At 34.3% G+C, this 17239-nt stretch overlaps 1 protein-coding gene across 1 annotated transcript in view; it reads right to left on the reverse strand.

The window, feature by feature from the left end:
• LOC124630454 (elongation of very long chain fatty acids protein AAEL008004-like) overlaps positions 1–16814 on the reverse strand; it is a 41409-nt gene extending 24595 nt beyond the window's left edge. Inside the window, exon 1 of the mRNA XM_047164365.1 lies at positions 16545–16814. Coding sequence (XP_047020321.1) covers positions 16545–16551 — 7 coding nt within the window. The 5' untranslated portion in view covers positions 16552–16814. The remainder of the gene's footprint in view (positions 1–16544) is intronic.
• Between the last annotated feature and the right edge of the window lie 425 nt (positions 16815–17239).

The following is a 17239-nucleotide window of genomic DNA, read 5'->3' on the forward strand; positions in this document are numbered from 1 at the left end:
ATTTAGCTTTTATTTATTTTTAATTTTGTTAACTAACATTAGTTTATAAGTTATTAACTACTAACAATGTGGATCTGTGTTATCTGAAAATAAATGTTTTATTATTATTATTATAGCTGTAGTACTTTCTTCTAGAGGTATAATAGGTGTGGATTGCATCGACTTACTATAATCGTAACTGGAGATTTTGACAATCAATAATCAGCCGTAGCGGCTTAACCAGCGAACGCCGAGCTCATGATCTACCAGAGTATAAAGATATGCTTTGCCATAGGTAGGATTTCAGAGGGCCCCACGTTTTTATTTTAGTCTAATATGACCGGGACCACCTACGTAGGTTGACAGGTAAGTAACTCTTTTTTTATTTTTTAGTTTTCAGTGCACATAAGATAAAACCGTTTAACTTAAAAGTTTTTTTACCAATTTTTTATTTTCTAGTTTTTAGTATTTAATGATAATGCCTACCGAATATTCTTCTTTCTATATATGGTTCAGCAGCGGTGAGGGAGTGCCAGACTCTTACTGACTAAAAACCGTTGTGTTTCGTCATAGGCCTTTTATGTACCACGACCACGGTCACTCTTTCGGACAATCCCGCAGCCCAGGCAGGCCTTGGCCCTGTTGGGCAACGCTGGGGTTGCTGACAGTATTCTACTTGAGTAGCCCTTTCATTTGATACCCATATTGAGGGGGTTGTAGAAAAATATGTAATCCGCCATTTTGTATCGGCGGCCATATTGGATTTACAATGTTATTGATATTACTATATTGTATTGTCATCGGAATTAAAGGTGTGTACCAAATTTCAGATCAATCTGACAACAGGAAGGTACTTAATTTTGAATTACTAAATTTGACCCAAGAATAAATAAAACAAACGGGGTGAGCTAAATAAAACCGTTTAAAAATAGGATAGTAATTGGCTGTGAAATATTTTCTATCTGCGTGCTCAAAAATAGTTGTTAGTGGTTAAAAGGCGCATAAAATCAATGTTGAAATAACCATCACAATTTTAATATTTATCATCAAAAATTCAATATTCCATTGCAAAAGACCAAAGCAATCATTCATATTTAAGTATTTTTAAACCTTGATAGAAATATTCCGTGAGTTCAATCTAATTGAATCATGATGATATTCATCTTCATTTTATAATTTGGTCGTTATAAATAATTATGGTCCTTGAAAATATTATAAAGCGGTAACTATAACCAATACAGTTACCTATTCAATTCGTGTGTTGATATCATCATCATCTGCCTAGCCTTTTCCCGACTATGTCGGGGTCGGCTTCCAGTCTAACCAGAAGCAGCTGAGTGCCAGTGTTTTACAAGGAGCGACTGCCCTATCTGACCGCCTCAACCCAGTTACCCGGGCAACCCAATACACCTTGGTAAGACTGATCATAGGAGCGCGTTCACCTACATACAAACTTTTTAGTACCTAGATTATTATTCATTTCCACAGTTTGGCAATAAATTATTGGATAGCAATCAACAACATCTTCTTTGTTTGATAAACAAGCATATTTGACATTTCTGACCTTTCGTTGCTTGACCTGTGAAAATGCACCAGGACAATGCAGTCATAAAAACATCATTAGTTTTTTAACACCCATAAAATCGATGGCATAAAATAACTTAAGGTTAATCTTTCAACCTCTCAAATTTACGATTGGTAGGTACATAAGAGTGTTTTCGCACTTTCGGATTTTGCTACATAGGTACTTGTCTTAAAATCATATCGCAGTTGTTATGATCGCATAAGCCAAGCGTATTACTATAGTGCGATCCTAATTCACTAGCATAAAAGCACTCTCACGGTGGCTGTCGGTTAGATGAACTCGCGGTATAAAATACAGGACTCAAGCAAAAGCCTAATTTTTAAGGATTTGTGAATACTTCTAGTTTGATTACTAAAATAACAAAAAAAAGTAGAATATATACTCGTCAAGTTAATAAGGCCTCAAAATTAACAAAAAAAAAAAATACTTCTGTCGGTCTACACTGTTTAACGTTATGCAAATCAATATTAATCCGTCAATATTTAATCGTCGTTTAAGTATAAATCCATTTAACTTGACATTTCAAGTGATCAAGTGAGTTCAATACAAGTTTACATAAGAAACTTTGTATTCCTAACTTGCATATTTTCATATCTATGGTTTGATAAGCAATGCTTACTAGAACAGTCTTCGATAAAAATTGATCACTACTTGTAACTGAATTAGCAAAGCAACTTGCTTATTGCCGCGGTTTGCCCATGTCCCGAAATTCTACTTCCCATACCAGGATAAGGAATATATACATCCCTTTACAGACCAATAAAGTATTCTATTTGTATTACAGATCAAAATCAAATATTCTCAGTCTCCATAAGATGCCAGAAATTACCTGTTATGCTGATATACAGGTACGTATCATGATTTCATAAAATAATAACCACTAACAATATATATCTATACATAAATTATATAGTGACTCTAAACATGGGGACACCTTACACTAAATATGGGAAATTAACATTGTGTTTCAAAAAACCAAGGTGAATGAACTTGATGAGCATCAATAAGAAAATGATTCTACGGTCATTCTTTTAATAAAATGCTGACCATTTAAGAAGCGTTCCTTATATAGAAATATTTGTCACACATATGGTGATACTAGCTGTTGCCCGCAACTTCGTCTGCGTGAGCAATATAGAATCGTCAAAATACTACTTATCCCGTAGGTGCATTCTTTCACGTGACAGTATAATTAGGATTAGCACTTAGCAGTCGCATAGATTCATTGATCAAGGTTGTGTTGTGGATGTGACTATTTATCTAAACAAAAGAAGTAAAGTTTGTGACGTTGTTCAGCCAATTTCTAAAATTATTACGTATGGTGCGTAAGTAATTTTCACAGGAAACAGGTATAATCTATGTCTACATGCTTTGAGTCTGACAAAGCTGTCATTTGTACATTTTCTGCAGCTGCTGCGACTAATCAGAAGCCAGAAAGTCTGTCAGTCTTACCATAATATGGATATCGTCTTGTGTAGTTGACTGGATTGTAGATAGGTAGTCGCTCCAAGCAAAATATTGGTACTCAAACAGATTCGGTGACTGGAAGCCAACACCAACATAGTTGGGGAATAGCTGGATGGATGATAAAATGAGTCATCATCATCAGCAGGCGCATAGGGTAGGATAGTTTCACTTACTCATGGTAAGGCTGACCCCACATTAGGCGTGCGCGATCCTCGGGCGTGTGAGTAGCGCGGGCTTCGCGAGCGCGCTGCGTGAACGTCGCGTTTTGCTGCCCTGCGGCATGTGTGAAGAGTGCAGGCGACGCGCTCGCGGCGAGCACGCGGCGCTCGAATTGCGTTCTTACCCCTTCGCCTGCTATCCCCGCCGCCCGCTAAAAGCCTTAACAGTTAAACGTCAAGGAGAGCGGCGCGCACGCGCCGCGAGCGCGCTGAAAATGCCGCAGGGCAGCAAAACGCGACGCTCACGCAACGCGCTCGCGACGCACGCGCGGCGCCCGCGCTACTCACACGCCCGAGGATCGCGCACGCCTAATGTGGGGGAGGCCTAAGCCGGGACTCCACCGAAATGTTTGCATTAGTTCACGAATAGGCAAAATGTACGTATCTGTGAGAGTCCACTTCATGTGTTCGTACTTGAAACCTGCAGTTTTGCCAAGATTTTCAGAATGTACGCTCGCAATTTGTCATTTCTTGGTGGAGCCAGCAAATCAAAAGAAACATAAGTGTTGTATACTGTGCGTCACTACCGCACACCGGGAAAATTTCGCTCTTGCGGAGGACGTTTATATACCATATTTTGTGTCACACGTAAACAGGACGACAGTAAGTATCCACCGAAACACTTTCAAAGATCTGATGAACGAACAAATCAGACCTGACTTGGTCACCTGGGGCCAATCAGAGCTCTATGAAGCGATAATACGCTTTGGCTCCTACTGTTATTGTGGTTTCTGAAAATTTATTCACCTCATTCAACGATGTAATTCTGATGGTACTATTAAGAACACTTGCTTAGCGCAGAAGCTGACGTTGGCAGGTCAACTCTTTTGACTTCTCGAATAGGATACCATTGGTTTTTGTGCAATGCACACCTGCAATGCATTCTGGATTAGGATAGGATATAGGTAGATAGGATTTGCAACAGAGAACAATTCTGTCTTTGTGATTAAATGACATCAAACGTAGTTTTATATAAAAGGTGTTTTTTAGGGTTTTTAGACTTGGCTCGGGTCTTACTGAGACTGTTCGTAATCGTGAACAGTGTATTTGCGATCAGAAGTTGAAAGTAAGCATGTCTCTGGTATGCGGCGCGTAATTTGTACGTTTTCAGACGCATAAAGCATTTTACGTGTGTATGGTATTAAATAGAGAGAGCTCCCATTTCTTATCTGCACTTTGTATCTGGGCTTGTTTTTAAAGCTACAGAATCCTACATTACCTTCCTCACGCTTAGCAGCGCTTGCGAGAGATAGATCCTCATTTCTTCTAGGATTAAGTTTACATATTTTGCATCAGAAAAAATAATTAAGGTCTACTTAATACTACTCACTCAAAGTAATTTGTTTTAAGGCCACCACATTAGTGGAAGATAAGCTAAACTATGTTTATGAAAAAATCCTGATATGAACTCCATCTGTAACTTTAAATGATAATTAATTGTTCCACTAAAGTCATCATTTTTGACATAATGTTCAAAAAATAATTTAGATGGCACCGTTTTAAATTTGGCTGAGAACTATTAATTTTCTTTTTCATCAAGGTAATAATTATAGTTGGATTTTGATGTGGCACGGCAAACTGACAAACACTATTGAAATGTCTATCGAAAAATTACTCTACGTGTTAAAATATGGTGAATTACGGAAAATACACAACTCCATCTGTTGAAATAATAATCCTCTATAAAGAATGTATGGTAATATTGTCATTTACCACCTCGCAAATCGCACTCTCTCCTTTGACAAATTTGATGTATTTTATTTACCACAGATGGAGCTACTTTAACCTTGGCTAAACAAAATTTTCATTTTTTTTTTTCTTCCGAAGTTACGTATAAAAGTGTGATTTTCTGTGTAAAGATTAATAATAGGCCGATCAACTAATATAAGTACAACATTCAAATGTACAATTTTGACAAATAGATTGCGTGTCGTGATATTTTACATCTTGAATTCACAAAATTAATCATATCTTTTGATAGAGTGAATCGATTTCGATGAAACAAAAACTAAATAATACCCCAAGTTACGTAGAATTTTTGTATATAAGCATTGTCTGCATTTAATTCGTAGATTTTACGTGAATCCCGAACAAACAAACAGATAAACAGACAAACAGACAAAAATGACAAAAATGATTGAAATGGGTTCTGTTAGTTATCCTTTAAAATGCTGGCTATTTTTTTTGTCAATTTCTTCAATGTACAAAAATTACTTTTCTACAGATTTATTATATATGGTGATGGTGATGGTGATGGTGATATTTTTTCCACTGATATAATAATAAACCCTAAGTATTTAGTGAATCAATGGAAAATGCGATACTTTAAAAAAATATCAATCTGCAGATGATAATACGTTTATATAATAACTCCCATTATAGGTAAGCAAATGGAGTGTAAAACACCAATTAATGGCCTAGACTAATGAACTATTGTGTAGCGGAAACTTCCCTAAGACGTCATAACAATTTATATTGCGCAGGTTAGTAGTGCTTATGCATATTTACTTCAGTTTAGGTTTAAAAAAAATGTAAACATTAAAGAGTAGTATTGACTGTTATATTTTGGTGATTTGTAATTTGTGACCAATACTTGAACTTTCCCAAAGAAACTTTTTAACATACTCATTAGTTTAATCCATGGAGAACAAAATGACTAGCGGAGATGTCATAACGCAAAATCTCCTAAAAGTAATGCGCCAAAATGCGGGTGCTGAAAACGTTGCTAGCTCCGCCCTTAGATGCCTTCTATGGAACCTGACAAAATATTATGACCAATCCATTAAAACCAATCTTTGACAGATTGGTTTTGATTTCACAAGGAACATAAACGTTTTTTATTGATTTCTGACACTTACTCGAATATTAGACATTTAAATAAGACTACTTTTACGGATTGTATCGCGGTTAAACGTTATAAGCGATGTTTATAAACGTTTTTTTAGTTCTAGTAACTGATCATGCCTGCCGTAAGTTGCTTGACCTACAAGAAGGCGCTTGACCTATCTTCCTAATGGCTTCTCCGCTATCTTTCCTTCCTCCGTGGTTTAATCATACAGACAGTTGTTATTTTTGCCACCAATTTAAATGTCTGATTGCATAAATCTTCGAAATACTAAATCTAATACCTAGGAATGACTTGCAAGGCCTGCATGACGAAATGAACTTTGGCTAACACTTCGAAAACCTTTTGCGTGATATAGCAATACTTTTAAAGTGCACTCGTTATGGCCGTAACAAAATAAATACAATTTACATTACTGACGCAAGTACGCAGCGATCCTTAGGAGTAGCCGCACACTAAAGGCTAAATAGTCGGCCGATAGTTGTAAAAAAAAAATAAAAAAAAAGTTTTTAGTCAGTCTCGAGACCGGTCAAATTTCAGATCGTTGTTATGTGCGTACTACGATTCATCTTCATACTGATTTACGAGCTCAAACAAACTATCGGCCAACTAAAAGTTTTCAGTGTGCAAGTACCTACTATTAATGCAGCTATTTTACAATAGGTAGGTATAATGTTTTTAACGCTTATTTAATCACTAACGTATAGCAAATGACAGTTTAACGCCAATAAAATAAATACTTGCGACACGACGACTTCTGCAATTATGTCATTCTGTGTTGCATAATCTAGGCTCGTGTAAACAAACAAATAGGCAGCTGTTTATGTTTTTGCTGATCCTTTCCAACAAATATTAGAAATACGAAAGTTATCTACTTGATAGTAGTCCTACCTGATAAAATGTCCCTTTCTTAATAATGATTCATGGGAAAAAAATCAAGCCAAAAAACTATCGATTTCACTCCTGAAAAAAATATCATTATAAAAAATATATAGAAATCAGTTTTGAAAAAGAAAATTGTTACGTTTTCGTACAATAAATCAATGTTTTCATAACATTCACAGATATATGATTGTATTGACATTACAACGTGTTTAGTTAAAAATGCAACGTTGTAATTTGTATTTGCTATAACATGTCGAATTGAGTCACGATTTCTTACGAAACAGGATTATTCTTCTATTGATTCATCTTCATTAATTTATTGTGATGACTTCATAACCCATCATAGTTCATCATAACAAGCTTGGTATTATTTTATTCAAAAGGAACTCCAACAAAGGATACACATTACATGCATAATAGGGTGGTCCTTATTTTTCGACTCTTGAATTATCCCCGGGGCACTTTCTCATTCGATTATATACCTTTAAATATGAAATTAGCCTTTTTGTTTTTTTTTTTGGTTAAGATTTAGAGGTCGCTACCAGCTGTCAAATTTTTTACAAAAAGGAAGGATATCTTAAATCATGGTTTCATAAATGTTTTATTTAAGTGTTTATAAAACATTTTACGTGCAAATGAACATCGCATAGATAGAATAAACAATCGCTTCTTGTCAAAATATTAAATTAATTACGTTCAATGAAGAACAAAAGCAATATTTGCATTTGTTGGTAAAAGAGTAAAGGAAAAAGTACCCTAATACTAACAAGTCAACTCTTATATCTTAAAAATAATTGATTCAAATGTGTACATTAATAACATCTTAGTTCATAGCAACAACAAAATTTGTAATATTTTTATTTCTTGTCTATAAAAATAAATGAATCTAACAAATACAGATTTTGTGTTTTTACTTTAAATTCAAACCTTGGTAGCGACCCCAAAATGTCTCTTAAAAAAATTTAAAAAAATAATGAAAGACTTTCTTATGGTATATATTCAAATTACGTGGTGCCCCGCAAAATAAAAGAAAATTTTTTTTTTCGTAGGAATAAGGACCACCCTAATGCATAATTATAAAATGTTATTTATTCATTTGTGCTCCTTCAGTTACAGGAGAACACATCATGCATACATCATCTTCAAGTTAAAATCAAAGAAAGTTAAACAATATTAAATTAAACAACACATGAACTTACAAATTAAATTAAACATTTGAAATTAAAAATTAAATTAAATAGTAAACAATTAAAGAGAAACATTTAAAAAAATTAAACATTAAAAGAATAAAATATTCTAAACACAATTTAAATACCTTATTCTAGCTACTATTCTGTATTTACTTCAGTTCAATACCCCTACCTGCTTTCCGTCTTTTCCCGAATTTCCTAACACCTTCTACATATTAGAGGTATGTAATAACATCCCGTCGTTTTTGCGTCGGGGGTTAAAAAAAAAAAACAGTCACATATTTGCTAGCTAACTGTGGTTTAACATAAATATTGAACTTTGAAATAGATTTTATAATGCATAATCTTCTTCTTTCTTTATAAATAAAAAATCATTGTTGTTCGTTAGTTTCACCAAAACTCGAGAATGGCTGGACCGATTTGGCTTATTTTGGTTTTAAAATGTTTGTAGATGTCCAGGGAAGGTTTAAAAGATACGAAGTTTGCCAAGTCAGCTAAAGATACAATAAATATGGTCTAAAATATTTATTACTCGAGAATTTGAGCTTATTTGCGTGTTTCTTGTCTATACATTGCTTGCTATAGTTTTTTTCTACATAAACAATAAAAATGCTTAACAATGTGCTAATAATTTCCCACGATCATTGAATGTAACTTGATAAATGATTTAATTGATATTTATAGGGCATTATTCCTTCACAATTAAACTTTATTAGCTACTAAGTTAATGTGTAGTTGATTGTACTACATAGATTAATACATTTGGACATAGTACAACGAATAAGATTTTTTGTAACAGTCGAATCGGGTGATTTTTATTGTCGAACATATTGTTTTGTTGACTTTACCTTATATACTTTTGCAAAAACCACTGGCACTAAGGGACCCATCCCTTTAGTGCCAGTTAATTAATGCTTTATTATTATAAATTATATACAAGTCCCTATAACCATGATTCTCATAAGTACCCGTTGGGTACTAACTAGGAAGTATGTCTTTACAAAATTAAGATTCTTAAATATCAAACTCTTTAAGACGAACACAAAAATATGGCAACCTGGGTCTGTAAAAAATCGGCGAATTTTAAATAATATATTTTTTAAGTCAAAACCATAGAACCTCTACATCTACATAGATCAACATCCCAAAGTCTTGGAGAAAATCTGCTATTCACATAAAACAGTATTTTTATAATAAAATCGATATAAAAAGATGCGTGTGCTCCGACCTTAAAGGCGCGGCTCCACCGCAGTGCACGCTGTGCACGGACACGCGGCGCATTTTAGCTGCGTGTATTCATTTGTTTGACAACGTGGGTCTACGTTTCCACTGAAGTACACGAATATGACCCACGACTATGTATAGCGTGGCACGGCGCACGGGTAGACCCACGCTGACATCGTTGAGCTACGTAACCGCTTACAACAACTGCTCTGCGATAACCGAGCTGTACATAGTCGTGGGTCTTATTCGTGTACTCCAGTGGAAACGTAGACCCACGTTGACAGCGTTGAGCTATGTAACCGCCTATTCGAGCAAGCCACGCGTGTATCAATGACGTCAATTCATGCGTAGCCTCTCCGTGGGTTGCAGTGGACACAACCACATACATTTTCTTACAAAGCGAAGCTTAATACACGTGCGTAGCCTCTCCGTGCACCGCGGTGGAGCCGCGCCTTAACACTGCTAGTGATTACATAACGTCAACAATGTCATTAACATTTGACGTAACTGACACACTTGTATTTGCAAACACGATGCGAACTTGTATTTGTTACATTATTTGTACTTAGATTTTTTTGTTAAATAATTCAATTTTATTATGAGTAATTAAAAAATATTTTTGTAAGGTGTGTCGTATTGTCGCTCTTTTAAAGCAATTGAACTACAAAAAGTAGTAATTTTTAATAAAATGTGGTCTGCACTGCATTATTTTTCATTCTTCGATTCCAAGGTATTCTAGTTCAAAAACAGACTTGACCCAGAATATACATAAACACTAACTTGAAATATTTTAATTTACAGGGCACTTACAAACTATGTGTCACACACACACATTTTTACTGTAGGTTATACAGGCGAATGATAGGGTAATTCTCTGACTATAATTGATATAGAAATCAGTGTACAGTCACTACCGATCTTTATCAAAACGACTATCCATCCATATCTTAGCCGCAGCCCGGAAAGCTTAACCTCATCGAAACCTACGTGATACAACCTCAAAAATAAATACTATTGCAACATACTCGTATATATATGAATTTAAAACGCTATGCCGGAGTCACGGCCTGACACTTATTTCGGAACCTCTGAATATAATGATAAATGATTATGCCTAAAAGCTGTATGACCTAGTAATCTTACCTAATGGTATGCACAGGCATGCATGTTCAAAAGGATGGGTTATGCAGATTGGAACATAGTGCCTACACTATCTTTAGTTTGCGGTTTCACCCGCACTCGTAGGAATTATTTAAATGGATAAAAAGTAGCCTATAACTTTGCTCATTTACGGACAGTTTCTTCATCAAAAGTTAAAGTTAAAGTAATGTCTAAAGTAAAAGTAACGGTCAAATTCGTTTTTTCAAGGCTAAAGTGACAGCAAAATTCATAGAAAAATTGAATTTAACCGTTACTTTAACTTTAGACATTACTTTGACTTTTACTTTGGCTTTAACTTTTGATGAAGAAACTGGCTGTAAGTGGGTTGTATATAATTCTGTAAGGTTTCAACTTTTACAAATCCAAATTGGACCGATAGTTCCTGAAATCGGCGAAAATGTATTTTATAATTTTGATTGAAACAACTCGATAGTGCAACAATCTTATTTTATAAGGAGCATTAAACATGATATTATTATATAAAAAATATTTTTCTGAACTGCAGTTATTAATTTTAACTTGATTGACAAAAACTACTTTCTACCGAAAATTGTATAGCAACGAATTTTATAGGAATTTCCGTGATTTTATTTATTTATAGAATAATTAAATCAGAGTGCAAGGACTTAATAATCGGAATAAAATACACACTCGATTTTTAATCGATTAAAGAGAATGTTCGAGAGATATCGATGTTTATTGTTTTTACGCAACTGCGTGGAATTGTACATGGTAAATAGACAATTAACTATGTAAGGTGATTAGTTTATTAACTACGGTATTTCAATTATTCATAGTTAATTTTCCTAATGAGGTGTTACAGCTGGCTTTTATGACATTGTTTTGATATGATGCGTGGAATGGAATGCGAATATTTTATTTGTATGTTTACGCTTGATTTGATTCGATATTTGACGTTTGAGGACTGAGAATACAGAATCTTGGCTTACCTGCGCTCCTTTCATTAATTAACTTGATAAGGATCTTTTGAAAGTTCTGATTAATATTATAATCTGAAAGTAACTCTCTTATCTAAAACTACTAAACTGATTTAAATAACAGGCACACCTGGGTTGGTCCACAGACTGAGAAAGGTCAAAGGATACTTTTTTATCCAAGTGTAACATCTAATCTATCCATATGGTACCTACTTAATATTCTGCAAAAAAAAAAAAGCCGTTCTTGTCCGCTACCACATAAAAATAGGTTAAACACCCATGCTTCAAAACTTGAAATACGAGTCTAAATAAAATGACAAAAATTAATGTGTTCTCAAAGTCCGCATTCTATAAAACTGGACTTCCTAATAAAAATGGTGAATCGGCCAAATTTTTTCGGCCATAATAATTTGTGGTTTCAAGATTCATACTTGTCTAAGATTTGTAAGTTAAAGGTCCAAAGTTGGCATTTTAGATAATCCGTTACAACCTTGAATTTGCTTACGAAAATTCTAAAAAGAAACTTAACAGTATTTGTTTGATAGTTAAATTTTACATTTTAACTAAATTAGTAATCTATACTAATATTATAAAGAGGAAAACTTTGTTTGTTTGTTTGTTTGGTTGTAATGGATAAACTCAAAAACTACTGGACCGATTTTAAATATTCTTTCACCATTAGAAAGCTATATTATCTGCGAGTAACATAAGCTATAGCCGTACCGGGAGAAAATATATTTTATCCCGGTGCGGGCAGTAGCTCCCACGGGACGCGGGTGAAACCGCGGGAAAACGGTTAGTCATAAAATAAAGTGAAATGGCTATTTGAATGTTATTATTTTGAATTACTCCGTCTTGCAAAATATTGAATATTTAAAAATGCAAATCTTATCAAAAGGTTATGGCCAGGTGTTGTTTTTAATTTGTTATTGCTCAATTAGTAATTAAAAGAACGAATACTTAAAATATATATAAGTTGTAGCTTTAAAATTCGCGCCGAACATTATAGTCTTCACGAAACATTGCACTGAAACTATTTTTAGGTAAAAGCGGTTAACTGATTAGTATAAATACATCTGCTAGGATTTTTTTTTTCAGAACGTCATCGACTTTTGCGAGAACTATAGATATTTAACAACAAAATCCAGTGCTCTTAGAATGCGAGTAAAATCGAGAACAATCAGTAGTATGGACAAAAGACGTTGAAGTTTGAAGGGTTTTAGTATAATTATGGTAATCAGTTCGTCACAAATCTGGTTTGTATCGTATTCATATTCTATCCTTTAAATAATACGAGAACATAATTTGATTACCCACATAATAGAGCACTGACCCCGCGAGAAAAAAAAACAGTATTTTTTTCTGATAGGTCATCATCCTCCGAGGCTTTTTCCCAAACTATGTTGGGGTCGGCTTCCAGTCTAACCGGATTCAGCTGAGTACCAGTGCTTTACAAGAAGCGACTGCCTATCTGACCTCCTCAACCCAGTTACCCGGGCAACCCGATACCCCTTGGTTAGACTGGTGTCAGACTTACTGGCTTCTGACTACCCGTAACGACTGCCAAGGATGTTCAATGACAGCCGGGACCTACAGTTTAACGTGCCATCCGAAACACAGTCATTGGTGTCTAAGATATACTTAGAAAGTACATACAAACTTAGAAAAGTTGCATTGGTACTTGCCTGACCTGGGATCGAACCCGCGCCCTCATACTCAAGAGGTCTGTTCTTTGCCCACTAGGCCACCACGACTTTTTTTTTTCTAATAGGTATTGATCACAATTTTCAACATGACATGAGTACCTCAGGTCAAAAACTTTTTATACAAAAGCTCACCTATTCAAACTATTGTCATAAATATTAATACAACACTAGCAGTCCTTGTGATTTTTATGTTAAACGAAATCTGTCGCAACACTAATAGAAATATTATAAATTATTATTTTTATAAATAATTATTTTTTTACTCCTTTACCGTTATAAATCCATATGTCATTTCCATTAGAAATAACTGCATCTGCTTTTACAGTTAGTTAAAAGCCTGTTTAGAAATAAATTAGAAGTTTTACTGTTATCCTATGAGAGGCTCTCATTTTTTTTATGCAAATAAGGTATCTATATTAAAAGTTACAAAATATCTAAAGTGGAATAGGTGTTCCCAATTATCATTTCTGAGGAAATGCCTAACCTATGCTGAGGTTTATCATCACCTAAACAATTTCAGGCATAAGATGTCTACTGCTGAACACAAGCCTTCTAATCATTCCCAAAAGAACCGGTTTAATGCGGTTGAAAGATCATAAATTCAAAAATGTTGATGACCCAAGACAATATGGTTACCCAATACGATTCTGAAGGTCATGTAAACAGTGGTATATTCTATGTTAAACTATTTCGCGACATCCGGCTAGATTAGAAGCCGATGACATAAATCTGTATTATTTTCAAGGGGTTCAGTACACATGGGATAAACTGGGACCCTAGTCTGTACTAAGGCTTCGCGATCAGTCTGTTTGTCCGTCTGTCTGACACCAGGCTGCATCTCGAAAACGAAAATTACTAGACAGTTGAAATTTCATGAAATTATGTGGATATTATTGTTGACCGCTATAATAACAAATACAGATTTTTTTATACATATCCAATAGCAAGGAACCTTTCGTTTGCGAGTCCGAATCGCACTTGACCAGTTTGTTTTAGCAACACTCACTCACATATTGTTATTTTTCTATTACGATTTCAACTGCCATAACAAATAAATGGGTTCAAGAAAATTCTTAGCACCATTCCTTCATTCAAATCCAAGGTTAAGTATAAGCATGGTGCAATAATTGCGTCAATTTCATTGATAACTTCAATTAGAGAGGCCTTGGCGCCTCCATAATAATCAGTTACTATAATAGTAAATTGTAGTAAAGGTGCTATGCTACTAAAGTCATAATTAATAGCTAGGTGTCGCTCAGTCATCATAGGCCGATGTCTTTTCTCGACTGTGTTGGTGTCGACTCCCAGTCTAGCCGTATGCAGCTGAGTACCAGTGTTTTACATAGAGCCTACCTTACCTTTTGAACACAAGTACCCCGGCAACTCAATACCCCTTGGTAAGACTAGTGATCAGACGGTCTGGCTTCTGACTACCTGTAACGACTGATGTTCAAATAACAGCTGGGACCCATCAATTTTTAAGCCTTTCAAGGCACGGAGTAATTCCTTGCTTATCTTTAGGACTAATCAACCAGTGTGGCTACTAGTTAGCCACGAGCCCCGCCAGACGTCAATTACTCTAATATCTAAGTACTTAACGGGTTTTTTTCTTGACCGTTAATATGCGACGCGTGTATTGCAATAGCTAATTATTGTTTACTATACAAAATCACATAATAGTAGGCGTATTCTGATGTCTTTGTTCCGGTGAATGAAACTCCGTAGTTTACTAGACAGACACAAGAGATACAACAAAAAAAATGTAAATAGAGCCATTAAAGTTCATCTGTCAAGGAACAATTTCCTTTAAGGAAAAGGAAACCTTTATTTTTTTATCCACAGTTGCGTAAACAATAACACACTATTATATTCTGCTTTGTCAACCACCAATCACCTGATGAGTTATTTTACAACCATTATTATCCTGATAAATAATTCACTATTTATTTATTTATTTTTATTATGCAAATAAATTCAAGTGAACTGCTCTAATATAAATCTATTTGATACATTGCACTATTTCTACATACGCATTAACAATGGGACTGAGTTTATAACCTATTGTGTGTATATTTCACAGGCTACCTATGTGATCAATTCAATCTGGTTAGAATATAAGTAGGTTCTTTAGGATCAAGGCTTAGGGTAGCCATTGTTTGGATAGGTCAAGATTGTTAACACATTAAAAAGGACTAACTACCTTTAAGTAGTCCTATATTCACATAAAAAGGTGTCAAAGAAAAGTAAGCACTTTAAGTGATGTCCGCCAAATAATAATTATTATTCAAATAAGTAAATAATAATGTTGAATAAAAATGAATACAAAAAAATATTTTATAATTATTAATCTGAATAAATATTAAATTCATGAAATGAATTTGAATTCTCTCATCCTTAAAAAGATCTTTTGGCTTTATTTTTTTTAGTTCAGATCAACGTGCATATAAATTACGATTAATTAATGGACATACTGCCTCTAACGTAAAACACATAAAGATCGGAGTTACGATTAGATGCCAATTTAAAATGCATTTATCTTATCAATAAATCTCAGTTTTGAACATTTATTTTTGACTGCTCCAAAGCTTACACTTATTTTAGCTATGTGATCATCGTGTGCACTATATATACGAACAATTATTTACTCGAAAAAATAATGTTTATATGTATAAATATCGCGTGTGTAAGAAGCGTACAAAATAATTTATCCTAATAATACATTTAAACTTTGTATCTAATCATTTAATTGTAAACCTTATGCAAATCAACTTGGATTTTAAAATGTTTTTTTCTGCTACAATCGACGTGACCGTTTTATTGATTAAGCTAACGAGGAAGGATAACAAAATGACATAATTTTACGTCCGTATTTTTGAATATAGTAAAATCCATCTATCAAAATACGTAATGTATATTAAATTAGATTAAAGAGTTTTACGATATTTTAATAATTTTAGAATCTGAGAAAAGACTTTAGATTTTCATGTCCAGTAGTTTTAGAACTAAAATTATTGAAAAATAAAATTCATAAAGTATAAACCTTTTGTTAAAAGATATATATTATGCAGTATTATAAAACGAACTTAATTAATTTATGCATAAAATTAAGATTCGTGCTTATGTATTTTTAATTTCGGCAATCAATGAAATTAATAAATAATTTTAACAAAGCGAATAATTAATTAGTGGCTGTCTTTAACAAAGGCTCTGTGGACAACAAAGTAAAAACTGGAATGTGACACTTCTAATGAGAACACGTCCATTAATCACTTACAATAAATTGCACGGTTTCACAAAGAAATTCCCAAACGCTTATGTAATATGTAATGTGAAAACAATAACTTACCGTTCATGTTTGACAATTCCAACACTAATTAATTAATTGTCCAAAACCACGAACTAAATTACACTAGAGCAATTATTACTCTAATAATTATTGAGTCACTACACTAAAAGAATTACACTATTATTTTTATTTGAGGAATTATTATTTATTTTATTCGTACAACCCTATTTTAGGGTGTTTTTTTTTATGTTTATTCGTGTGCACTGGAGTCTGCGTGCGGGCAAGCGCGCGTGTCGTCAGATCGGAACAAAATGCAAGGGAGTCGGCCAAGCGCCGTTGTAATAAACATTCGGTGCGCGCGCGCAGATAAAGATTCTGTAGATCTGACGTGACGATACGGCGTATCTTACTAATTGATAGGCCCATTTTTTGTTGGATCTAGTTTTTATATAAATCTATATATATATAAATGAAACTCGCTTTCCGTTGTCACGACATAACATGAAAACGGCTTGATTGATTTGGCTGAAAATTAGAGGGGAAGTAACTTAGACCCGGTAGAAGGTTTTAGGATAGTTTTTGTCACCATCCGGCTACGGGACCCGGGTGAAACCGCGGGCGAAAGCTAGTTATTTATATTTAATTTCCCTAACTACCATCACAGCTTTTTTATCGTCCCACTGCTGGGATCAGGCCTTCTCTGACATAGAGAAGGATTGAGCGTTAATTACCACGCTTGCATAATGCGGGTTGGT

The sequence above is a fragment of the Helicoverpa zea genome, chromosome 5 (assembly GCF_022581195.2).
Source record: "Helicoverpa zea isolate HzStark_Cry1AcR chromosome 5, ilHelZeax1.1, whole genome shotgun sequence".
NCBI lineage: Eukaryota > Metazoa > Arthropoda > Insecta > Lepidoptera > Noctuidae > Helicoverpa > Helicoverpa zea.